At 35.1% G+C, this 27,339-nt stretch overlaps 3 protein-coding genes and 2 long non-coding RNA genes across 5 annotated transcripts; 3 read left to right on the top strand and 2 right to left on the bottom strand.

Annotated features, from left to right (window-relative positions):
- Window positions 1–2,085: 2,085 nt before the first annotated feature.
- Window positions 2,086–2,302, bottom strand: LOC115229309. Its single transcript, XR_003883318.1, has 2 exons — window positions 2,238–2,302; window positions 2,086–2,204 (listed from the first exon to the last, which is right to left on the bottom strand). It is a non-coding gene; the product is annotated as an uncharacterized LOC115229309 (long non-coding RNA).
- A 1,714-nt stretch (window positions 2,303–4,016) lies between these two features.
- On the top strand, window positions 4,017–8,154 carry LOC115229317 (calmodulin-beta-like). The gene is made up of 5 exons (XM_036499169.1): window positions 4,017–4,253; window positions 5,854–5,864; window positions 7,614–7,644; window positions 7,682–7,825; window positions 7,856–8,154. Exons 1-5 carry the CDS (start codon window positions 4,046–4,048, stop codon window positions 8,152–8,154), a joined length of 693 nt encoding a protein of 230 aa, XP_036355062.1. The 5' UTR covers window positions 4,017–4,045.
- A 5,893-nt stretch (window positions 8,155–14,047) lies between these two features.
- On the bottom strand, window positions 14,048–14,284 carry LOC115229307. Its single transcript, XR_003883317.1, has 3 exons — window positions 14,243–14,284; window positions 14,143–14,208; window positions 14,048–14,110 (listed from the first exon to the last, which is right to left on the bottom strand). It is a non-coding gene; the product is annotated as an uncharacterized LOC115229307 (long non-coding RNA).
- A 5,482-nt stretch (window positions 14,285–19,766) lies between these two features.
- Window positions 19,767–21,287, top strand: LOC115229315 (lon protease homolog, mitochondrial-like). The gene is made up of 3 exons (XM_029799686.1): window positions 19,767–20,130; window positions 20,748–21,041; window positions 21,076–21,287. Exons 1-3 carry the CDS (start codon window positions 19,767–19,769, stop codon window positions 21,285–21,287), a joined length of 870 nt encoding a protein of 289 aa, XP_029655546.1.
- Window positions 21,288–25,662: 4,375 nt separating this feature from the next.
- On the top strand, window positions 25,663–26,336 carry LOC115229314. Its single transcript, XM_029799685.1, has 2 exons — window positions 25,663–25,900; window positions 25,963–26,336. The coding sequence occupies exons 1-2, from the start codon at window positions 25,663–25,665 to the stop codon at window positions 26,304–26,306; spliced, it is 582 nt and encodes a 193-aa protein (XP_029655545.1). The 3' UTR covers window positions 26,307–26,336.
- Window positions 26,337–27,339: the final 1,003 nt, after the last annotated feature.

The raw sequence follows: 27,339 nt of genomic DNA, 5'->3' as shown, positions 1-27,339 counted from the left end.
TGCTTCTGGTAAGATTAGTTTATTCGATTCTTTTTGCATAGCAGAAAATGTACGCTGAATCTACATTTCAAATGATTATTAATTTTTTTACATGTACAGAGTGTATTTCTGCCATTGTATCATTCTTAAATTTTCTGCAAAGTTACTATGTACTAATACCCATAAAGAAAATTATACATATTTTTATTCATTTTTGACGTCTGATCGAATAAAATCCTGTATTTAGTTATTTACACTCTACTTGTATTGATCCCACGACTTTTCCTTAGGAAAAATCCTAATCCACCCAGACTGACGCGTTTCGTTCTTTATTAGAACTCTAAAGTGGTTTGCGTTATTTTTTTTCCTGTTTGTAAAATTGGCCGATTTAACTCTCTTTAAACAATTAGTTTTATTAATCATCGAACCACATTTTTGTATTTTGTCTGGGTTACTGGATTTTTCGAGCAGATTCCTAAAATACCTGGATTTAGATTTATCTAACCTACAAGATTCATCATGTCAACAATCAACGAGCTTTTTATTTTCAAATCTAATGGAGATTCTCTTAAAAATATAAATTTATAAGACAACGTTGCAAGAGACGGTGATAAATTTACTTCCAGAAGCCAAGCCTTTAAGTCATTGTCGATTAAAATATCAAAGCCAAATAATTCTGTTTAGTAGATTTATTAAGTATACCAAAACAGTTGGTATTTGACAAATTGTGAATTTTGCAGGACAGTGCCATGTAGGGTTCAGAAGAAATAATTGTTTTTATGATTATGTCTTCTATTTGAGCGATTATGCCTATAGATTAGAAAATGGTTCTTACATTCCGTATCAATATTATTAGTTTTTAGGTACCTCATGAGAGCACTTAGTGACCACTTATTTCCATAATCTTCTCGATATGGATTAAAATTACTGAAATTATTTTAAATAAAACTAACTAGATGAAATCGGAATTTTTCTTGTTTATGCTGTAATTTGTAAGATGCATATACGTGTTATATAGTTGTTTAGGGTTGAGTTCATAAGGGACTGTAGCAAACCTAAATATGGTAGAAGATGTGGCTTACCTTGTCAATCCCTCTTGGTACATATAAATGACAAGAGGATTAACTGAAGTCAGAGCCACGTAAATTCTCAAATCATATTTTAGGTCTATAAATTCACTTTATTCGGAGAAAACCGTTAATTAGATGTACGTTATCAATGTATTTTGAAACAACCATTTGACTATGAGTCTGTATATGAGATGGCTATAAGAACAGTACTAAAATTATCAAACATGTGTTATCAAATAAATCCCCCGTCCTCGTGAAGAGTAGTTCGGCTTCACAATCCAAATACATTTTTTCTTTAGCATTTCAGCCTGTAAAAGTCGAAATTCAGAAGGCAAAATATAACTTTTTGGTAAAAAATTGAATTGCTTTTTGCCCTAGAAATATCTTATGTTAGTATACCTTTGTTAGTTGCATCCTATTAATATTTATTGCTAGTTTGTCTTTGCGTGTAATCTCATATGACCTCTAATAACTCTGAAATATACTACCTGGGAAAGTGATTAATTTTAGTGTTCTCCTTCATCGAAAAATAAGTGTCTGAATCAGGTTGACCACAACTCCAATAGACATTCCAATAGAGCCCATCCGTCTATTTGATTATATAAGAGTAATTACCTCGGCAATTCCGTGACTAAGTAAAATATTACGGACAAGTTCACAGTTGCCTTTTTCCATTTTAAATAACATTCTATTTTTTTCTATAAATTAAAAAATCAATCTTAAAATACGTGCATGTATACGAGTGCACACGAGTCTCTGCGAAAGTTCAATCGTATTAAAATCTGTAAAAAATTCTAATGCAGTGCAATCGGACCTAAAAATCCATTTTTAATAAAACATCACTGTTCTAGAACATCGTCTGACTCACTACCACGACCAAGCGAAGAATCTCTCATCATAAGTACGGACAAAAAACAAAAATATAAGAAAGCGCTTTTTGCGAAAGTGACAAATGCCAATTCAATTAAACATATCGCCATAGCAGCAATGAAAAATTGGTTAGCCGCAAAAGTAGAATTTATAAAAAAAAATATGCTAACAAAAATGATCTTTATTTAAGAAAAAATGAACAAGTAGTAATTAAGCAGAAAGAGGAGTAGCCTTTCGGTTGTTCTTCTTGGCATATCTGGTATTTCTAACTAGTTTCTGACATCTCTGTTGGAATAAATATCATCAAATTAATGATACCCCCTTTGTTGTCATCTTCATTACTTTTTTTGGCCTTTTAATTCCATTTCTATGTGCCTTTCGTTCTAGAGTATATCAGCAAAATATAATACTTTGATTATGGTTTGTGCTATTTTTAGATTTCGCCATTAACTGTATATATAAACGTAACAGAAAAATAGATACAGTAAAAGCACGTTATCACGTGGTAATAAATTATTTAAAAATAATAAAAGTACTAATAAATTAATAACTAATTTAAATATAAATCAATTTTTTCAGTTTTTAAATGCTGTATGCTATTTTGTAGAAAACAGAAAATATGCTACCACCCTAATTTCCTAAACATTACTTCTCTACACAGATAAAAACGCACATTCTTTCTTAAAAAAGAATAAAAAGTTTTTAATTTGTGTAAATCAACGTGAATTTTTTCTGTAAAAATTGACGATTAGAAAATTTTACATTTATAATTAAGTTTTTATCTCATCTCAATTAATCTATTTATTAGTTCCCACATCCGCATGAAAAGTTATAATTTATTTGCTACTTGTTCCTCATACAATCTTGTGGAGATTTAATTACATCCGGGAATAAACTTATTTATTTCTACCTTCAATAAGAAAAATATCGGCCATATTAGTTGAGTTAAATTAAAAATAAACTATCAAAATGCCTGTTATTTTGGCATGAAATTAGTTTTGAACTAAATGAAAGGCAGGAGTGTTTGATTCCTTAACATTCGCCAGAAAGACGGTAAAATTAATAAAATTAGTTTAGTTAACTTTTTTTAAGCGGAGTCTTTATTAAGAGACAGTTAGAAAAGGGAGTAAAAATTCCAGAAAAAATATTTTTTGGGCCAATGTGTTATGATTCTGGGCTGGTTACTTTCATCGCGATCTACGTCAACAGACTCGAATGAGAGGCCATTCAATTGATGTCATTAATAACCCTGTACCAAGAAAACCAAGAGGTTTGTAGTAGTTTTTCGTATAAAGAACGACTTTAGGCCTAGATGGACGCAGACATACGTCAATTAGCACAAAGTTCCGATCAAATAGACCACCCAATAGTGGTGCCATTACGTTTAACCATGAGTGGTTTTCCGGGTAAATTGCGGTTCCGTGACATCCGAAATGATGCTAGTCAAAATTTGGCCTGAGGTCGTAGACAATAGAAATTGTGGTTAAGTCTTTAGTACAAGTCAGCTGAAATAAAGAGGCTGGAAAAGTAAACAAGGTCTTTCTATAAATAGCCCAGCTTAAAAATCTGTGTGTCTTCCGTTTATCTAGAAATTAAAATAATATTCTTGAAGAGACATTCTTGAAACTAGCGTGCAAATAGAGAGGATGCCAATTTAGAGATTTTAGACTAATTCTTCCGTATGCTAATAATTTCTTTTAGAATTTCTGATTATACTGACAATATGAATAAAATATTATTTACTTTAATTTTTTATAAATTTTTTTTGTTAATTGGTTAATCATGGGTTAATAATAGCATGATTTATAATTTAATTAAACTAGTTTATGGTATTCTCTTATTTTTTTATTTTATCCTAGAACGAGTTGACAGAAGAACAGATTGCAGGTATGATTTATCTTATCTATAATCTCTTGTTAGAATTTAGAGAAGCATTTTCACTTTTCGACAAAGATGGAGATGGGACGATAACAACCAAGGAATTAGGAACTGTTATGCGCTCTCTTGGGCAGAACCCTACTGATTCAGAACTCCAAGATATGATAAATGAGGTCGACACAGACTGTAAAAATGATACATAAATTCTTTCAGCTAATGGAACGATCGACTTTACTGAATTTTTGACAATGATGAGTCGTTCAAGCGATGAAACCAATGCTCAGGACGAGATAAGAGAAGCCTTTAAAGTTTTTGACAAAAACAAGGATGGTTTTATCAGCATCGAAGAACTAAAACACGTTCTCAACAGTCTCGGAGAAAAGTGCACTGACGAAGAACTGAGGCAAATGATGGATGAGGCTGACTCTGATGGGGACGGTCTGGTCAATTATGAAGGTGATTTCCTTTATTTATCCTTTTAGAATTCGTTAATATGATGACTACTAAGTAACTTTCATTTATTATAATTTCACACTAATTTCATCATTTGTGGCTTATATTACTTTGTAGTTGTGTGGTTAGATCAACTCCTGTTTCACATAGGAAAGTGCATTCTTGACGCCATAACTGGGTCAAATTTCATTAGGACTCCAATTCCAGTTGCGTTCACAATTGATGACGAATTTTATTAATTTAGATTCTTTAGATCGGGAGGTCAATTAGAGAAATCCAACGTCAGTAAATAAATATTAAGCAGACTTATTAATCTGGTAAAACCAATAATCGAATTAATTAGACTTTAAAATGTATCCAGCACAACAGACCAGATATTGTGGTCCACGATAAGGTCACCGGGGAGATTGTTATCGTGGAGGTGGGCATCATAGAAGTGGAGAAAAGGAGGAAGTATAACCTCCTTGCAAATGAGCTAGGACTGATGCACCAGTGCAAAGTCCATGTCATCCCGTGTGTGATGGAATAGGATGGACTGGCCACAAAATACCACAACCGGTACTTAAGACAGCTGGGTGTAGACAAGTCTCTACAGGCTTATATGCAGTCAACTGTTCTTAAGAAGACTCTGGAGAGTGTCTCGTTTGATGCTCGCCGATCCAGTCCTTTCCTGACGTTTAGTAATCAAGAGGCGCTGGACTGCGCCTTCTTGAAGGTCTACAGTGCCAGAGAAGAGGAGGAAGAAGGGGAGGAGGTGTATGGAGTGGTTAAAAAATTACTTAGTTAATTAGATACTCCTTATCTTATCCATCCTTCACTCTAAAAAATATTAAATCTAGAGTTTAAAATGTACGTTTTAGCAATGGGCTATTAAACTAGAATATGGAACCAAAAGATGCTATGTACCTCTTGAAACATATTTTCACTAAAGTTGAGAAGAAACAAATACTATGCTTTGTGAAAGCAAGCCATGAAGCCAACGACTTTGTTTAAGGTTATTTTCTTCAGAGAGTGGGCAGGTGTTTTGAATTAAGCCTCTTAATGCACCGAATGGCATGCTAGCATGTGAATTCTAAAAGAGTTGCATGACATCTATATTTTTTATCGATATATTTGTCACCTATTAATCAAGCATTAATAACAAAGAACCAATTAACTATTTATTCGCCTGAATAAGCACTGAGGCTTTGAAGTGAACAAAGGGTGACATTCCACACATTTCCTTTCCTTCTTCTTCCTTTGTTGGCTCTGTATATCTTCGAGAATGTGCAGTCCAGCATCTCCTGTTGACTAAATGTCAAAAAAGGATAAATTGTCGAGCATCAAACGAGATACTTGCCAGAGTCCTCTTAAGAACAGTATACATGTAGGGACTTATCTACACTCAACTTTTTTAATAGCCATTATGGTATTTGGTGACCAGTCCATCCCATATCGTAACATACGGAATGACTTGACTTAACAATTGTGCATTAGTCCTACCTCGATTGCGAAGAGGACATATTTCTTCCTCAATACGTCAGTCCTGAATTGCCACCGAGGTATCTTTCAGATCACTGTGTGAAAATTTAAAGCAATTGAAAATTTATATCATTCAAAATAGGTCACCTAAAAGTATCCTCTTAGCTCTAAAATCCCAATTGACTGAACAATTAGTTATACATTAACATTTTTCACTAATTAATAATTAAAAAATATGACTTTCAAAATAGCGATAGCGATATATTCGGGTCTATCCGTAGGACATGTCCGAACAGTCTTTATCAGGCCTTCATTACATTTCAAATCACAAGTCGCGCTGAACATTTACGCTAAAGTGCTCCATTGTTAATCCGTGTCGGCCATTGTACCCCGCATAATATACGCAGTTGCTTTTGGTGGAAGGACTTTAATTTGCACTTTAAATTTATATACAAATTATAATAAACAGTTATGCGAATATTGTAGAAGAAATATATTCACTTCAATTCAAAAATATCTCATAGCATAATTAACTGCATAAATTAATCTATTTCAAAATAATTTGTTAAAATCACCTCAAAGCTTAACTTATTTTTATGGCTAGCTACATTCATCATTGTTTTATCTAATACTTTTGATAGCGTGGAACAGTTCGAGTGTCTTGTCAATAAGTCTGTTTTATCTCAACACGACACAATCATGCTTTTCGTGGTTTTCTTGATAGTTAGTGACTAGAAGCACATGTTCTCTAACTTATATTCAACGATTTTAAGTAATCCACAAATTTTAAAGTCATAAAACCATCTCATTTGAACATAATCAGGACTATTAATCTATTTTCTATTATTTATTGGCCAAATGAAACAGGAGAAGCGAAACAAATAAAGCACACGCTTTAAGAGGGTCCTCATCTTTGCCTCATTTTTCTCAAGTGAGCTGGGCCAAGTCCGTATTGGACGTGTAGCCCTGGTCTTTGCAGAAAGTGTAGCCCTAGTTCCATATAAGAACATGAGGGCTTCCGTGTTCGTAGGAGCTGAGGATTTTCTTATAGTCCAGCGCTCGTGATATTAAACTAGAAATTCATTAAAAAAATAATATTGTTTCCTGCTCTGATATTAATCGATCAAAAGTTATAGATAAATTTTTCCCATGTTGCAAAAAAATAGAATGCCTCTAACTAAAAATAAATAAATAACGTATATTTCCAAGGATTGAACTCTGATCTATTTTTAATGAACCTACTTAACTACGCAGAAGTGGAAAATTCGAAAAGGTTATATTCTCGGATATTCATTCATCAGGACTCTAAATATTATATAGAGCACTTAGAAGATAGCTCATTCTGGTTTAACTTTGAATAAATTCTTTATAGGAGCTATAAAAATAAATAGAGAATCGAATTCCTTGTCGAGAAGTTTGATCAATAAAATCGAATAGACTGCATGGAATGCCATAAGAAAAACCGATATTCTATCAGATAGATGGAAGAATTTATTAAAAGTCAGTTCAAACGAAATGTTTTAGAAAGAAACATTATTTTCTTTATTCAACGTTAACACTTTCTACAAGTTTAGACTTGTTATAGAAAAATATTACACTTTTTGATTTATTATAAAAATTGGAAATATTACAATTTTCAAACAAGTTTGCCCACAAGTAAAAAATCTAGAATGAATAAATTCACAAGTGTGCCTTATTTTCCTAAAAGTAATTTTCAAACGTTGTATAAAATATTGTTGAAACAGTTAAAATTGAGATTCACTAAGAAAAAGAATATTTTTTAATTGTTTTCTATATATTTTTAATCAGTGGCAACCCTACATTAATAAATTATATTTGTATTACCAAAATACATTTGTATTGTTATGGTTACTGTTTAGGAATTATTTAATTTATCTATAGACTAAAGAGCTAACCGAAGAACAGATCGCAGGTAAAAACAGATCTTAGAGGAAATACACATTTTATAGAATTCAAAGAAGCATTTTCTCTATTTGATAAAGATGGAGACGGGACTATAACTACCAAAGAACTTGGAACTGTTATGCGATCACTAGGACAAAATCCCACCGAGGCTGAGCTCCAGGATATGATCAACGAAGTCGACGCAGATAGTAACATATGAAACTGACAATAAATATCAGATAATGGAACTATCGATTTTCCTGAGTTTCTAACTATGATGAGCCGAAAAACCGAAGATAGGACATCCGATGTTGAAATTCGAGAGGCTTTCCGTGTATTTGACAAGGATGGAAACGGATTTATCAGCATGCAAGAACTGCGGACTGTCCTAACCAATCTAGGAGAGAAATTGACTGACGAAGAATTAGCCGAAATGATGGCGGAAGCTGATATTGACGGGGATGGGCAAGTAAATTACGAAGGTTCTATATTTTGGTCATTTTTTTTAGAATTTGTGACTATGATGACAAGTAAATAATTCGTCTGATATTAAATTCTTATTAGTTCTAACAATTTACTTTCTTTTACTTATCTACTTAATACTGCGGTTGTTGCCTAGTATGGATTGATTAATGCCTTTATTACATTATTTTAAAAAAATGTATTGAAAATCAATTCTTTTAACACGGAATCGCCACCTGCTGCGCTAATAACAACTGTCATCAATTTCAATTGTATAAAATCACAAACTTTTATATTTTTTGAGATTTCCTAGCAATGTATAAAAGCCTAAAATTATTAATGAATAGTTATTTACAATTCCTTTCGTCACTCTATTCAAAATATTATTTTTAATATTTGCTGTTAATAGTTTTAATTCTCGCAATAACGTCACTATTTTTTTGTTCGCAAACATATTTGAACTTAGAGGTCAAAATTAAAAGTCAAACGTTTTGCTTAATGTAGTAGAATAATCCGTTGTTCAGAATTGGCTAAAAAACTTAATTAAACTTGAAAAATTAAAAAATAAAATTAGATATTTTAAATTGTGATTATTTTTTTAAATCATTTATAAACTTTGATGATTTAATTGCAGATAATAAGGCTTTACGTTATGCATTCGTCACCCTTTCTTTGAGCTCTTCAAAAACTTGAAAGATTATTTTCTGTTTCGCTAAGATAAGTTTGAGAGCAAGAAAATGTGATTTTTAATTTGGAATCAAATATTTATTTTTTAATTATCGAAAACATTTATAACATTGATTTCTAATCACGGAATGGAATATTAGCAAAGCTGACAAAAAAATAGTTAACAGTTTTTTTCCAAAAAATTAATTCAAAACTTACTGATTATTTCAAACAATTTTTTTTCTAAGCACATAAGTGTAATGCTTCCGGCCTGTGACATTTAAAATCATTCTTGTTTATTTCTGACAATCAAATAGGAGTGAAGAGAAAGTGTCAAGGTACAAAAAAGCAAGCTCTGATCAATCAGCGTATAAATAGCAATAATAAAAAATATATTTGTTACGTTAAAAAAGCATATGATTCAATTGATCATGATTTTCTGTTTCACGTGTTACCTTTTTCAGGCCTTTTAACCTAAGTAACAAACTTTGTGAAGAGTTTAATTAGCAGATAGAGTTATGTTAATTAGCAGATAGAGTTATAGTTCGTTAAGTAAATTTTTTTAACAAATTTCCAAAATTGTTTTTGTCAAAACAACCAATCAAAGGAAACGAATTTAACCAACCACTTGTTTTTTTATCCATGATCTGAAAATACTTTTGGAAAAAGAAGATAAAATGATTAACATGATGGAATAGAATAAATATTTTGGTGTTTTTGTTTTCAAGAGAAGCCATGAAAAGTCGGCTACCAATCCAGAATTCATAAACAGCGTAAAATTTTTAGATGGATATGTAATGAAATATGACGTTTTGAAGATTATCGCAGAGAGTTTGAGGAAGAAGATTGTGAGCTTGGTACATACAACACTCAATTCTGTGAATATCTGTTATCGCATGAACGAATGTGAGTTATTAAATTGGCTAATATTGAGCCAAAGGAGTTTGAAAATATTAATCCGAAATTCTACGTGTATATCAGAATATAAAATTTATCTGAAACCGACTAACTAGGAACGACTGCATCTTAGTCGAACTAAATTGGGAATGGGGTATTATTATTATTAGCACTTCCCGTAGGAACATAAACAAGGAAAGGAAAGAGTTATATTCCCACACGTGCCACACACGATACAATCTTCTTAACCATCGTTTGCCATCCTCTGCGGTTTTGTGCAAGCCATCGCAGTTCGTCCAAGTCCTCGCATTTTTTCAAAGTTTTGCCCACGTGTTTCAGATCGTGTTCCAGCGCAACCGGCAGTGTTGTGCGGGGACGTCCGCGAAACTTTGGGCTATCCGAGAGAAAGTACTCTTCCATGGCTTGGTAAGCAGGTGAGGACGGGTCCATTCTCAGGACGTGTCCGAAGAGCCTCCAGCGGCCATCTGTGATGTATCTATGATGTCCTGGCTGACTGGCACCGAGTTACTGAGTTTGTAGAGCGATGAGTTGTTAATTTTCTTAGGCCAATGCAGACCATTTAGGACGCGAAGCTGTTTTCTGTGAAACAAGTCAAGATTCTTTAGTTCGGTGTCAGAGATGCCCCATGTAGATGAGTTGTACAATAGTACCGGTTTGACAAAAGCGTTGTAGATTCTAGAGCGTAGTGATGGGTTCCCGGGGCAATATCGTAGCCAATCTTTCATGACAGATTTTAGAGCAACTTCTTCGAAAGTCTTCATTTTTCCATAGTTTGGGTATCCGAGCGTGATACATCGACCACGTCAGTCCCGTCTTGGAGAACTGGAAACCCTCAAAGATAATGCACGCACGTTTATGGCTTTACGGTTGCTTAAGAGGAAAAAAAACTGCCCCAAACTTCGACTCCAAACCAGTAATGGGGTTCAAATATCTGACCCGGGAGAACAGGTGGGAGTCATTGCGGACTATTTTGAACAACGATTTAACGCTAACACCGAACAAATCTCGCCTTTCTCTGGCCCAACACGACGACTGAAAAATACAATCTCCTTGAGGGAAGTTACAAAGCCTGTTAGCAGGCTCAAGAATAACCGAGCTGCGGGACCGGACAACATTAATGCGGAGCTGCTGAAATACGGGCCCGAATCTCTTCTATGCAACATCACGAACATCCTCAACGATATGTTTGCTACAAATGACTCACTCCCGCTGGGCTCTGGAGTTCTCATCCCTATTCAAAAGCCGAACAAACCTCTTGGTCCAGTAGAAAATCTCCGCCCAGTCATTTCTCGCCTCTGTTATTTGTGATCTACCTTGAGGCTGCTTTACGAGAGCTGAGAGGTCTATATGACAAGTCAATAACTGAAGTGATTTACGCTGACGACGTCGACTTTGTGTCCACTGACAAATCCGCCCTACTCAGACTATTGGAGATTGCACCGGATAAACTTGGAGAATGGTTCTTAATCATGAACACGGACAAGAAGGGAATGGGGTCTTACTTCAATTTTCATAAACAGCGAAAATGTGTTGTTTCAATTTATTAATGATTTTTAGAAAGAAAATCTGATATTTTTATCAGAAAGAATGGAATCTTTCTGGTCTTGAACACATGACCATGATCACTGAATTCCTATTTTAAAGTATAAATTTAATCCAGCTCAAGTTGATATCCAAGAAAACCGCAGGAAAAGTTTCCTTTTGAATCAATCGCACAAAATCGCTCCATTCTCTCCTTTTTAACAGTTACAAATATGAAAATGTTGATATTTTTGAATTTTCTTATTGTCGTAAAAAAGGAAATAACAGCTAATGATCTGAAGCCGTGTATTGTTTGCTTCAGGATAGAAATTCATTTTTTGATGCAAAAGAATAAACGTGTCACCTTCATTGCAACAAGGCCAAGAAATCAGTTAATAATTTGCCCACACGATGTAACAGAATGTCAAAAGAAGACACAATGATGTTTTTAGATGACTGAATTGCAACACAATAAAATAAATATTTTCGTAACGGCAGAGTGAAAAATGAGATCGTGATTATCAAAGTTAAAATCACGTCACAAGGAAGCACTCACGCAAACTAAAGTGGAAAGGCTACACAAGTATGACTTGTTATCGTGAAATTTTATTGGTCAAAAACAATAGTCAGTATTTTTCTAATAAACAGTCGTTAATTCTTTGATTGAGAGGACGAGCGAATAGACAGGCAGTTTACGCGCAATATTGCGAGCGAAATGCGCTTAAAAAGCCAGCTAGACTCAAGACTCTCGTGACTCTTTTTTGAGATCATCAAACCAATCTCCGAACGGAACTCCAGGGCTTTTGGGCCGATTATCCCACTCGTCTCGAAACCCAGGGGGACGAAAAGGCAGGTGTTCTCCAATGAGGCGTACTTTGCGATTTTTTTCGTTTCGGCATGTGCGGAGGCTGAGCCAAGTTGGGAGGGAGAGTCGATGAGAGATGACGAGGAAAACGAGTCGACACAGGTGACGTCCTAAACGAGAGCGAGTCTCCCCTTGAACGGGAATAGCGTGGACTTATCGGGACGTTTTCTGTCACCACGGTCTAACCCAACCGGCTACAGGAGTATTCAAGGCGGAATGTCTGGGTATTCGGCCGGTACTGAGGCGACAATTATCGATTGATGTACAAATTAGGGCATATTTAATTGTCAGTACTAAAGAAAACCAATGAAAGTATTCTCGACAAGTAGAAACCTGCAATCAGAACTCCAATTGAAGAAATAATTTGTGTCGCATATCAATCGGAAAAGCGCGATAGATCTTCATTTACGTTCGCGAAATGGCGAGTTCGGTTGTTGAGAGGAGAGTAGAAATCAGATGAATAACCGTTGAGTATCTTCATAAAAAAGATAGTCTGTTAGTTAATTCACATTGATTCAATAATTATTTTTTTAGTTTCAGAGTTTGGAGTCATTTAAATTAATGAAAATTTAAAAATCAAGGCCATAATCATAATCGAGAACTAAATGAAATGTGAACATTTAACCTAAATTATGGATTATTATTAAGTACCCCCGGAAAATCGTAAATTAATTAAGTTTTTCGTGTTTTCTACGTAACCTCTTCAAGGCTTTGCTGTTTTTAACAATTACTCTTAAAGAGCACAGGTCTTCGCCATTTTTGAGTTTTTTTTATTTATTCCAGATAGATCTTCATTTAGAACCGTGAGCAAAGTGACTTTCGGTCATCCACGAAAAGCTCCTTTGGGTTACACAATATAAATTTCGATCGCGATTTCTGTCGATAATAAAGAAGACCATTGAATATCGAGAAACCACCTACCTGTATCAGAGAAAATCTATAACAATCTTGCGAGACAACTAGTTTGCTATCCGCGGTGCAGCCACTGGCGAATCCTAATTGTTTTTCCCTTCCATACTTTAAAATAATCAATTTTTCTTAAAGATATATTACGTTTATTTATCAAAAATAATGTTTTGTTAGTAATCTTTCAAGTTTTAACACAAAAAGATTATTTTAAATAAGAAAGACGGAATACCAATTTCTGTCAGTTTTGAAGAAAAATTTACTTCGGAGACGTCTTTTTGATAGCTACAAAGCCTAATAAACTACTGCGAATAACAAGAGTTAATATTGAATAATAAATAGTCAATATTATTTTAGAGCAGGCTGCAGCCCAAATCCAGGAGAATTAGGTTCACTTGTAAGTGATGTGAGTCCACCCTTTGGCTCACACGAACATCGCCAACCCTGTCCACTCCTAAAATAAAGAAATTTCCGAAAATTACATTGGTCCAGGGTGTACCTTACGACCTGCCCTCAACTCATCAATGATCATTTCCATGTCGCTGACATTCAAATCCTCCTGGAAAATAAAAACAACCCTAAACATAGTAGTCGTCGTTGATTTGAATCATGGGACCGTTCACACAAGCTCCAAGGCATTCGACCTCGGTGACCGTAAACATTTTATCCTCTGTGGTCTCACCGACGGATATCCCCAACTTTCTTGTAATACAGTCCACGATATTTCCAGAATTTGCCAACATACACGGTGTGGTAGTGCAGACTTGTATTCTGTACTTCCCAGTCGGCTCTCTAAATAAGAATATAAAATAGCAAGTAACCGGTTGAACATTGTATAGAACGTAGCGACCTCATAAACACGCATGGGTGCAATATTTAGAAGTTTTGCTACTTTGTTCATTGCTGCCAATGGGAGCCATCCGCCTGATAATAAATGATATTTATGTTAATGATATTTAAATAAAATATTCAATTAACCGTTCTGTCGTTGTGCCAAATCTAGTAGAGGTATCAAAGCACCTCTTTCAAACCCTTTAGGATAATTCTTCATAAGGGCCTCAGCTAACTGCATCAATTAGAATTTTAATAGTACTTTTACATTAGCAGGTGTAAATGCAAAGTGGGTTTTGGAGTTATTTTCTGGTGTATCCCGATGCTAAGATTTATAAGTAGAAAGCAAATGTTTACCACAAAAAGCTTACTGCTTAATTTCATGAGGTGATTGTAAGATATTCTACTGGTTGTGGTAATAAGCTATATTATAAAGTTTGTCATTAGCCATAAAAACCGATTTAGACATTAGGTTCCACAAGAATATAGTTAAAAACCTTTTTTAATTTATAAAACAAATTAAACAATAATATATTTATTAAAATTATCAACAAATTTGATTAAACGCGATTTTAAAACTAGATGATTTTTTAATAAGCGGCAAGGTTTTTTCTGTTTTGAAAATTATCTTATCTAAAAATTACTCTTTCAAATACTTGACAGTCAAATAACTAGGAAAACTCAAATGCCTTTTCTATAGTTTCAATGACCAAATCAGAGAGAAAGTTTTCTCTTAGTCACAAAACAGGCTAGTACCGCTAACATCTCAATTTAAGCCAGACTATACAAAGAACAATTCAGATAGCAAATTTACAATTCCTTTAATTTTCAGACTTGAACCATCAGATTCAATTTTGTGTTGACTCGTAAAGCTGGATATGAATTACAGTAGCTGTTCTCAACCTTTTTTAGACTGGGGACCACTTTTGCATTCAAAAATTTTGTAGGGACCACCTTAAATAAAATAAACATTTTTTTTGCTATTAGCACACAATTTTTGGCCTCTTCAGGGCGCGTTAAACATCTTCAGGAGAAAGTTCACAGATTCTAGAAAGAATTTTCCCTTTGAAATCCATCTGATTTCAGAATGATAAAGTTGTATAAAATAATTAGTTTCCAATTCTTCATAAAAAGTTCGGAAGATTCGATGATTAAGTACGCGAGATCGAATATAGTTAATTACTTTTACAATAGTGTTTCTCTTAACGGCGAACACATAGTTTTTGAACAAAGTGCATATTTGTTCAATACACAATCTCTTGCAACAATATCAGAAAGTAAATTCTTAATACGAGTAACAAATCCAGATTGATGACCAATCATCGCAGGCGCATCATTTTATTCGTCTTCATAAAATTGTCAAAAATATTAAAGATGTCCTCTCTACGAATGTGTCGATCCATCTCCAAACAAAATACAAATTCATCGAAAATATTTACATGATCAAAAAGGCAAACATAGGACACCTGCTGACAGACATTAGAAATGTCAGTTGACTCGTTCAATTGGATGCTTATCCTGCATTTACTTTGATTGATCGGTTTAATTAATGGGGTGATTAGTTTATTACGAAAAAAGAATTCGGTAAAGTGTTGAAAGCTTCATGGACGGGTAGCCAACGCGATCGAGAAAGGATTGGAGCGTACTATCGCAAGGGATATCCGCTCGAAAAACCATCTTGATTCGCGGGCGTCGCCTGTGATAGCAGATATGCGGGAGCCGATCTCCTGAACGAAGCTGATTACCTTACCGCCCAAAGAACCGTAAGTCCCAACCGCGAATGGAAGGAATTGGAACTTCTCCGTAAGTGAGGAGTACTTCCGCATCTTTTTGCATTCCGCGGTCGTGACAATAGATCCAGGGGCGGATGCGGACATCAGCAGGTTCTGAGGCGAGAAAGAGTTTAATTAATTGCTTTAAGATATCACATGACGATTCTGAAATTGAACTTCGTTCTTTCAACTTTAAAATATTCATGTGAACAACGATTTGCATGGAAGGATTTTCTGGAAGGTCAAGTCCGAGCTATCTCCAGGCGTGAACAGCAACAAGGTATTCAATAAACTCGCCGAGTTCGGGTAAATTTATAAAAACAGAGCAAAAGAAATTTCCAGAAGCGGATGAGAAGAGATAGCAAGGCAAGATCTGCACAAGAAAGAACCCCAATACCCCAAGGCAAAGTGGGAGCGCAGCACGAGAATATCAAACCTTAGTAAATATGATGTTCAAAAGGAAGTGTAAAGACAAAACAACACCGTCATCCAAAGCCAGAAGTTTTTGATGTAAACAATAAAAAGATGTGCAGAGCAAATAGGTCAGCCGAAGGATGTAAAGAAAGTTTTTGAGTAAGAATAACCCCAAATGAGACTCAAAATGACGGATTCGAATGCACAGATCCAAAATCTTTTTTGCTGTCACAAATAGGAAAACCAAAAATCACAAAATCTGGTCGTCAATCTTCTCCGTAAAGACCTAAAAGCATTACTCTGAATTGTTAGTGGCCCCGAAAGTCCTACTACTTCACATTTATCGCCATTTAACGAAAGCCTAATTTTCGCAAATTCAGATTTTAACCTCGAGAAGTCTTCCATAATCACTTCTAATAAGCACTAGGAAGAAGTAATCGCAGCGACTGAACAAAGGTTAATGGAAGGCACAAGACATCCTTGGCACTTCCAGTTATGAATTAAAAAAGAGCAAACCTTAGAAAACCCCACACGGGAGAGATGAAAAAATGCGGACTGAATATTTTACATACAGAACAAACGGCCATGGATAATTGAGAAAAAAAACAATTGTTTGGACTGGATAAAATGGCACAACAAGATCAATCACACTTTAGCAATTGTTATTTAGTTACCCCGACCTCTCTAGCTTGAAGAAGGCCGGCTGTCCTCAGGCGCTCAGCAGCGAGTGCTGGGCGCTTCCATAAGTCCATAATGCCCACTGAAGGCCCGGTCCGGAGAAAGCTTCTCGAAGCAATAGGCATAGATGGTCCGGAGGAGAAGACCAATAGCCAGGTTCGACGATTAGGAAGAAATGTCAGGATTTTCGGAGTTTTTGAGATGGGGAGGCGTTCTCCAAAGATTTTCAGCTCTGAATGCTGATCTAGCTGGCGACGGTCACTGGTGAACAACGTAACACTGGACTTGGAGAGAGAGGGTGAGAGGTGGTTTGTTACAACCCAAGACTCCAATAAATTCAGATGAGTTTGTAGGCGTGTGGAAGCAGTTGAAATGTTCTTGTCCCGAGCCGCCAAGATCAAATCATCAGCATAAAACAGGATCAAAGTTTCTTCCAGCTCAGGTAAACTGCTCAGGTGGAAGTTAAACAAGGCCGGGGAGAGGGCCGATCCTTGCGGAACTCCATTCGGTAAGTATCGCGCGTGCGACGTCCTCGACATGAACAAAGTGCGACCCAGTCTGCCGGATATGAACGACTTGAGCCATTTTTGAATTATTGGAGGAATGCTCGTCGCTGTAATCTTATTTGAAAGAAAATGACGGGAAGTCTTGTCGAAGGCTTTTGCGATGTAGATCGAAACCAGAATTGTGCGAAGTGGTGGCTTTTTGTTGTTAAAACTATCCGCAATGAAGTCCGTTAGTTTTGTTAGGTGCGTAGAGGTGAAGTAAGATGGGTGGAAACCATGTTAGGATCTAGACAGGTTGATGTGCGGATATATGTGTTTCAAAATGAATCTCTCCAAAACTTTCGAAGCGACACAAAGCAGAGAGATGGGCCGGAAAGAACCTGGGTCCCGAGGATCCTTTTTCGGCTTGAGTGTTGGGATTATAGTTGATTGTTCCCATAACATGAGGACATATCCAACGTTCAATGAAGTTTGAAAGATGTCCGTGATGACTCGAAGTCCATTCGGCCCAAGGTTTTTTAGATGATGAATCCATATTCCGTCTAGGTCTTTTGCCGGCAAATTCTAAGCGTCCAAGATTAGGGCACGTATGTCCAACCAGTCTATCTTGATCGGAGAGACGTTTGGTGACGGAGGGGGATTTAATATATATACACGATTTGATCTGTCCATGTTGATCTGACAGATGAGCTGTCCGCTTGTTCTCGAAATGACTTCGAGCGGAGGCGTTATTTATCCCAGATTCGTGAATGGAAGTGTGTAAGATCTGTCCGGAAGAAATAGATTTCAATGCGTTTCAAAATTCAGTTGGGTTGGTACGATGATCCAGTCTAGATACAAACTCTTTCCACCTGGCTCTTTTGTTTTGTAGAATGTGGTCAGTGATTATCCCGTTAATACTTGATAATATGGAACCCGAGTTGGAGTCCCGGACGCCATTCCTCTTTATTGCCCGTCTCTCTTTTATGAGGTCAATGATCTCCTTTGTGAAAAGTGGTTTTGCCCGAGGATGAATCCTTTAGGAATGTATTTTCGGTCTGCAGCGATTATGCAATTGTTGAAGTGTTTTATTGCGTAATCGATCGATTTGAAATTTAGGACTGAGAAGTTTAACAATTGTGGTTAAGGCTAGTCGAATTAGGTGAATTTCAATGTTTTGGGTTTATACTTAATTACACAATCAGTTTTAACTTTAATATATTTTTAGGTTTTGAAAATTCTGGGGGACCACTAAAAATTTTCTGGAGACTACAGTTGAGAACCGCTTAATTAGAGACATGCCTGAAATTGTTGGAATAAAGTTAACGCTATTTTCTACAATATTATTTTATTTAATATCACAAAAAGCAATATTTTAAATTTAATAATTTTAAAAGTGCTAAACTTATCGTGGAACGTGGGACAGAATAACAAATGTTTAAACGTTTTTCAGCTTTATGTCGGATTGTGACCACAAAGAGGAATTTACTGACTCGATATACTCGCCCAGCACTTTTACCAATTCGTCAATCACTTATCCGACCATCGCAACATTTCCTAAGTTCTGATGGAAATACTGCCAACAAGAGTAAAAAAAATTCCAGCGACGACTCAAAATCTCCTAACGGTGGACTAACCTCGACAAAAATACCTGAAGATTTTCCAATCGTCCCTTTAGTGACTGTTCGAAAAAGTCCAATGTTTCCCGGCTTTGTTCGAATAATTGACGTATTTTTGAGATTTTAACAATCAGATTTCAGATAAGAAATTAATTGATCTCATACGGAGGAAAATCAGCCTAAACCTACCTTATGTCGGTGTCTTCATGTTCAAAGAAGATGAGTTGATATTAATGTTAAATATATAAGTTTCTCCGGAAAGCAGGTTACCTTAGAAGATATTTACTCCGTGGGGTCCTTTTGTAATATTGTTGAATGTCACGAAGTGGGATCTTCCTTAAGAATATTCGTAGTGTCACACCGACGGTATAATTTAAATATTTATTACAGATTAAATTATATCCTTACATATAAAATAATATAAATTTAATATTTTTTATAGAATCAAACTTTTGCAAGTTCTTCCTGAAGACGCATCTTCTATCATTAATGGAGAGAAACCAAAGATTACTAAGCGTATCAAAAAATCTACGAATCAAGACCCTCTAAAATCCGAGGACAACCAAAAGGACATTTTGATGCTAAAAACTGAAAACCTACTACACGAAGATTTTGAAAAAACAATCGAAATAAAAGCAATGATGGAAGAGATAGTCCAGACTGTGCGTGAAATATCACAGCTTAACCCAATCTACCGGTTAGGTCGTCCAAATTTAATTATTTCAGAGAGGCAGTGTCTCAATTATTGCAAGGAGGTTTCAAAATGGAGCGTTCCTTGCAGGACCCCATGTACGTGAGCGATATTGGTGCAGCGCTGGTTAATGCCGAAAGCCCTGAACTACAAAAAGTTCTCGAGGAAACAAATGTAAGTGACAAACTGAAGATTTCTGTAGATTCCCAAACGTTTGAGATTAACGCTCGAACTTTTAAAGAATGAGTTGGCAGTCGCACAACTCCAGCAGAAAATAAGGAACGAGGTGGAGGAGAAAGTTAAGGAACAGAACAGGACTTACATGCTTAACGAACAACTCAAAGCTATTAAACGAGAATTGGGAATTCTCAAAGACGACAAAGACAGTGTTTCAGAGAAATTCCGTCAAAGGCTAGCAAGCTTGACAGTGCCTGTCACAATAATGGAAGTTATTGAACAAGAACTTGCAAAGTTGTCGAACTTGGAGAGTTCTTCTGCTGAATTTTCTGTGACTCGAAATTACTTGGATTGGTTGACGTCAATTCCGTGGGGAAGGTACACGGAGGATTCTCTGGACTTGGTCAAAGCCCGAGAGATCCTTGATCACGATCATTATGGAATGACTGAGGCCAAAGATCGTATTTTGGTAGTTCAACCTTCCAGTAATTGTTTAGGAGTTTATAGCTGTGAGTATTCTAAAAAAATCGACTCATGGTAAAATCCTCTGTTTTCATGGACCTCCGGGAGTTGGTAAAACAAGTATTGGTTGGTCTATTGCCCGTGCTTTAAATCGAGAGGTTTTTCGTGATTATAGACACGTGTAGTATTACCGCTTTTCCGTGGGGGGATTGACTGATGTCGCAGAAATAAAGGGACATCGTAGAACATATGTTGGTGCTATGCCTGGAAAGCTAGTTCAGTGTCTTAAAAAAGCAAATTCGCAAAATCCGGTGGTTTTGATCGACGAGGTGAAATGTTATATTCTCAAGTAATTAGATTGACAAAGTTGGGAAAGGGTATCAGGGGGATCCCGCTTCAGCCTTACTCGAGGTCTTGGATCCTCAGCAAAACAACTCATTCATGGACCACTACATGGATGTACCAATTGATTTGAGTAAAGTTTTTTATTTTGCTGACATTTGAAGCTGCTCTTTATTTGTACTGCTAATGACATATCAACAATCCCTCCTCCACTCCGTGATAGAATGGATCTTATTTCTCTCAGTGGTTACACTGATGATGAAAAAATAAATATTGCTCTCGTTTTTAATATCTTATAATTTTCAGAATCATTTAATTCCAGTGATTAGCGAGAATACTGGACTTGTGTTGGACCAATTAACTATTGAGAAATCTGTGTTACAGACTCTCATTAGGTTTTATACTCGAGAAAGTGGGGTACGGAACCTGAATCATCTCATTGAACGGATTTATCGTAAAGCTGCCTTGAATTCTATTCTGAATCCTGTTAATGAAAAGAATTTAACTCCCGAGCGACTTGCTGACTTGATCGGTCCAGTTAAATATCCAGAAAATACTTTTTATGGGAAAAAGACCCCAGTTGGAGTTACAACTGGATTAGCATGGACCGCAGTTGGTTGATTTGCTTATGCTAAGCTTAATATAAATAGGCGGAGCTGTTTTGTATGTCGAATGCCGACCACGACCAGAAGGAGGCTCAGGTCAGTTGCTACTCACCGGCAATTTGGGAGATGTTATGAAAGAGAGTTCAGAAATTGCTTTGACAGTATCACAGTCGTTCTTGAAGAGAAAATATCCTGATAATGATTTTTTGGTATTAAATAAGGGAAGAATACACTTACATGTTCCAGAGGTTATTTAAGTGCTTTAATTTTTAAGGGTGCTACTCCTAAGGATGGTCCTTCAGCTGGGTGTACACTTGCTACTGCAATGTTATCAGCTGCTATGGGAAAGCCTGTTAAGCAATCTGTGGCCATGACTGGCGAGCTGTCGCTGACCGGGTGTGTCTTACCGGTTGGTGGTATTAAAGAGAAAGTTTTGGCGGTTAAAAATTATGTTTTATTTGGTAGGCACGTCGTATTGGAATAAATGAAATCATTTTGCCTTTGGGGAATCAAAGCGATTTTGAACAACTTCCCGACTCTATTAAGTCTGACATTCGAATACATTTCGTGAATGATTACTCTCAGATTTATGACATCATTTTCCAATCTAGTAATTCATAGATTAAATTTGCCTAATATTTTTCTATTCCTTGATAATTTTGTTTCATTTTTACAGTACAATCATTAGTGCACAAATACTAATCATGGTTGGGTCAAAGACTTTTCACATATCAATGAGCATCAAGAAAGTAATTTTTTGAAAGACAGATCCAAAATTTGTCTTTAAGACGGCCAGATCTAAAGCCATGTTGGAAAATACGGAAATTGTAGAGCATGGAAAATTAACATTATCATAAGTTTTTTGGTACTTTTGACCGGACGCAAGAAGAAAAATCACTTATTTGTTTTCCGGGCTTTGGGATGTGCGTGATTAGAGAGTTATTTCACATGTTTGCCACGTTTGATGAGATAAGGAGTGTTAATTTATTTTTTAAAAGAAATAGACCAAATAAATTAGAGGTCAAACTTACTTTAAGAAAAACTATGAAAACATAAGGACATAGTTTAGTACAAACATTCGAGTATTTAAGTATATTGCTGATCAAAAAATAATGCGTTTATTTACTCTATTCAGTTTTTTTATATTTACGAGTAAACAGTTTTCAATTCAAAACGCTTTCTCTCAATTCGACACAAATGGAAACGGATTCATCAATAAAGTTGAACTGAAAGATTTACTAAACGATATTGGGATAGATATTACTGACGAGGAAATAGACGTGTTGATTACTGAAAACGATATTAATAAGGATGGACGTTTAAATGTTGATGGTTTATTATTTTGGTTATTTTTAGATTTTGTAAAAATGCTGTATAGTAAATAATCCTTTAATATTAAATTCTTACTAGCTTTATCAACTTACTTCCTTTTACTCATCTACTTATTTTTCTGTTTGTTGCTTTGTATTTAAAAATTTAATTCCTATTGGATTCTAATCTATATAATAAAAGGGTTATTTAATTAGTTTGGTTATTGGCGAATAGCCTGGGAAACCTGTTGGTCAGATATCAATGCTCAGATGAGTCGCCAGTAACTTTTCCATCCGTGATCCGATTTTTTGGAGCAGATTAGGAGTGGAAGGCCTCTGTATCTCTGACGTCTTGGAATTTGTTAAAATAAATAAAAATGTTGAATTCTAAACAAATTCAATTATTTATAAATTCTTAATTTCACAATAATAACTTGCTCGGATGCATAGGTTTAGATTTAAAATCTGATATGCAATATTTTCTTCGTTGCTATTTAATAAAGGTTAATCAAACTTAGAAATATCTAGATATTGAAAATCTTATTTCATTGATTTGTGTGCTTAAATTATTAATTGTGACCGGTCGAAAATGAGATACGGTTGAATACGAGCCGTTAAAAAAATCGATAGTCAATATACCGATAAAAAAAGCCAATTGACAAAACAGCAAACGGGGCGTACTAATGATTGAACCTTTAATCTTTTAAAAAATGAAGTTTTATATCTAAACCAAGTTTGCTTTAAATTAGTCAAATTATTCACAATATTAGCAAATTATAATTTACATCATTTTAATTTTTGATAATATACATTTCATTGATAAGCGGAAAGTATGTATAAAAAGGAGAAGGAAAGAGGCCACGCAGCCCCCAATGAGAGACGCTGAAACAGCCATTGGGTCTTGCGAGTGTCGTTCATGTACACAGATCAGCGATCCGAGCCATCTGACAAAAGAATTGATTGAATTTTGATTAAACAGAAAAAAATTGCTGAACAACTTTTCTTCATCATATTCGGAAATAATTTAACAAGATCTTTGTTCCTGTTATCACTTAAATAATCTTATTTAAATTAATTTGTAAGAAAATCTTAGTACATAAACTAGTGTACAAGTTTGCTTTAAACTAGTCAAATTATTCCCTACATCATTTTTATTTTTGAAAATATAAATTTTATTGAATTAAATTTTGATTAAGCTATTCTAGCCTCGCTAAGTCTCTGCTATTTTCTTGTATCACAGTACCATCTTCTGCCTCGAGATCAACAATTCCTGTTGCAGATACTCCTCTAACATAATATGTGAATGTATCAATGTGCTCATTTAAGGCACTTTTCCGTGTTTTTTTATTATTGTCAAGATACACCCTCCTGACAACTCGATCGCCGATGTTAAAAAAGGAAATATCATTCTGTTAATCTGAATAAGGATGCAGTTCTTATAAAATTTCGCATCTCCTTTAGCAAATTGGATGGTATAATTTGATATTTCAGATAGGTTATAATTTCTTGCTTTTGTAACAGATTGAAACGGACAACCCTCATAACAAAAAAAAACTAACGTGAGGAAAAATCTATTTATTTATTTATTTACCCCCGGCCCCTTCAATTGAAGGAAGCCGGTGGCTAACAAGAACGTTAGGGCCAATGTCGGACGCTCCCAAAGATCCCCGATCGTGATCCGGTGTTCCGAGGAAGTAGAAGGCGGGCCTGGACAGGAGAAAAGGTCGTTGAGGGAATAGGAAGGGGTTATTTCACCAAGACCGATTTTTATGCGATAATCGTGTAGGCCAGTATGGTGGCCACAGCGGAGACGAGCCAAGTTCACTCGGGCTTCTCTTGAGAGGGAGGATTCGATCTTATTAATTGGCGGCGGAAGGCGTCCCAGAAGCTTGTTTATTCCAAGACATCTGATTGCCCTCGTAGCCACCAGGTCGTGAATCCCCTTCTGGTTAATGTCCGGAGGGGATCGTATAAGCTTGCGGACTTTGTCCGCGAGGGTCGGAACTATTCTCCTGTTGTTAGTGGAGTGCCAGAGGAAGTAGCCAGGGTGATTTAGGGTTCGGCATTTGTCAAGGAATTGCAGCCCGAGCATTTCAAAATGGTCACTGATTGGAAGGATTTTCGATTCCCAATGTAGGTGGTCGGTAGGTGTCGTTTTTAGACAGCCGGTAATAATTCGTAATGCTGAGTTTTGAGTTCTCTGAAGTTTTTCAAGGTTTGTATTAGATAAGCAGGAACCCCAAGCAGGGATGGCGTAGTTCATAGTTGTTCTAATAAACTGCTTGTATACAGTTGTTAGACTTTCCTTATCCTGCCCAAATGAAGTCCCCGCAATAGCTCGGAGCACATTGAGTTTTTTCTGGGATTTTCCACAATCTATTACTATTCTATCTGACGTAAACCGTTAAGAAAACAAAAATTTGTGAAAAATTTAGAATTATTAAAATTACAAATCATTATAAAGGTATAAATTAATTAATTGATTAATTTTTTCATTAAAAAAATATTGACGATTTTTTTAACGGCTCGTATTCAACCTGGGCTCGTATTCAACCGGTCACATTAATTATAATATATCGAATTAAAGGTCTAGGAAAAACAATGTAAATTGCCAAAGAGATCTTTGAAAAACCCACATGTTTCTCACAAATCGGTTTTCTCTTTGAGACAGGGAAGCCAATTTTCTTGACGAGAGACCTAGACGTTTATCGCACTTGAGATCTTAAAGTTCTTGTATTTTTCCGTTACGAAGTAAAACGATTTTGAATGACTTACCGAATTTATGAAATGATTCGAATGAATTTTTTGAAAAATAAATCTTGAAATGTTGATGTCATTTTCGACTCTAGTGATTCTTGAATTATAATTTTCGGAATACATGTTTATTCCTCTAATTATTTTGATAATCCTACCAGATATCAACTTTAATATGATTCAAGTATTAACCTAAATAGTGTTCAAATATTAATTTTAGGCGATTTTAAACATTTAATTTTTAATCGAGGACAACAAATCCGATCAATTCCTACATATAAATTCTGCTGTGGTTATATACTCTTTAAAGCCTCGGGTTATATATTCTGTCTGGAAAATAATTTATTTTTAAAGTGAAAGAGACGTATTCAGGTATAATTTGTGAATATTTCATAATTCGATTATGTAATCATCTCTCACTTGTATAAATAAATATATTCAGCGAAGAGAAACTGATAATTTGTTTCTTTTGAAATGAATAAACTAAAGAAATTAGAAACGTAACTTTATTTAAAAGAAATAATGTACGCTTGGGGCAGTTTTTATTTGTAAGTAAGGTTCGTTTTGAATGTCGGAGCACAATATCTTTGATAACTCGGAATCTGATCGGGATAACTCACATATAAATAGTATAGATTATAACAAATACGACTATGAGTGGCCTGAATATTCTATACAAGATTTTGAAGATATATTTGATAATTCCTATTTAATTCCTAATTTTGAGAATACCCAACAAGAAGCTTCTATTAGTAATCATGTTCTTGAAGAAAACGTTTCTGCACACCCCGTTGATCTGAATAGCGGTATTCAATTAATTTTATTCAACCGTTAAATTTTAATATAATTTGTATTATATAATATTTAGATAATGTAGCATTGTCACCAAACATGCAGGATAACACTGAAATAAACAAAGAATTAAATCGAAGTGTACGTTCTACATTTAGCAAATTTTCAAATTTTCGAAAAAAACAAAATGTGAAAGAGAAAGAAAGGAGAATAAATATGGGCGTCTGTTTTCAAAAACTTTCAGATATTGTCCCAACTTTGAATGAAAATAAACGTAGTAAGGATAAGATTCTGAAAGATACTGCTGATTATATAAGAAATTTAGTTCGTGAATTCAAAAAAAAGCTTGAGGTCATAAATACATTGAATAAAGAAATATCTGAAAAGTCGAAATTTTTATTAAATAATATGAAGAAATGATACCTTATTCTTAGTCTTTGTTTCTTTATATGTTCGGTTGCTTAATTTATTCTGTGGTGTATGAATTGGAGATAATGTAATGTAAATAGCACTTCCGCTTTGTTATAAGCACGTAAGTGCCTAAGGTTGCACTTTGCTAGCCACAAAATTTTGTAAAAGAAGAGAAAGCAAGAGAGTTAATTATTTTTAATTAATTCCAAGGTAGGACGACCATTAGTTACTCTTCTTTTAAAGTTTCGTTTTATTGTAGTGCGGCTGATCAAACGCTAGGAAGCTTAACATCTCATCCGGAGATCCGTTCCATCAGATGTCCTCATATGATAAGTCCATGAACAGGCTCTCGATCACCCAGCTGTACGGCGAGAAAAAATTCTATTAAATTCCTTAAATTTGGTTAAATTAAGTTCTTTAACATGATTCTTAAATTTATAAAATTCTTAAATTAATATAACATGTTATAGTGTCAGCCAAGTTTCAGAATATATGATTTTTCTGACTATTTATTTAATCAATATATTTTCCCTAGATTTTGCTGACTTAACCATAAAATCACATTCTGGAAATTTCGAGCAATTTAAATCGAATTCAGAACTGCCGACAATGTTAATTTTTATCATTTTTAGACTAGAATTCACTGAAACAATTTGATTCTGACATATATAACCTGTTATTGTAAAACTAGTATAGACCGGGTAGCTCAAATTCGAGAGATAGATTAATTGAGATTAATGGAAGATAGATTGGTTACACTGGTTATAGAAATTAATAATTAGTCCTGTCGAAATAAAGAAAATCTTGACAACTTTGAAGGCTATATTTTTAAAAATGAGCTAAATTGTTTTGACAAAAGATTTTTTGCAATTGCCTTTGATGTTGGCAAAATAAATTCGTTTAAAAAGCCAGGTTTTTTCGCGGCGGTCAAAGGTCTTGGAGAAAATCCTTGTCCAGATCTCTAAAATAACGTACTTGACACAACTGGTCTTAAAGGTAGGGGGAGCAAAAAAGAAAATATGCCGGAAATAATTATATTTTT

This window comes from Octopus sinensis, unplaced genomic scaffold, assembly GCF_006345805.1.
Source record: "Octopus sinensis unplaced genomic scaffold, ASM634580v1 Contig12425, whole genome shotgun sequence".
In the NCBI taxonomy this organism is placed as follows: domain Eukaryota; kingdom Metazoa; phylum Mollusca; class Cephalopoda; order Octopoda; family Octopodidae; genus Octopus; species Octopus sinensis.
Note: the sequence above shows the minus strand (reverse complement) of the source record. Positions and strands in the feature narration are given on the sequence as shown.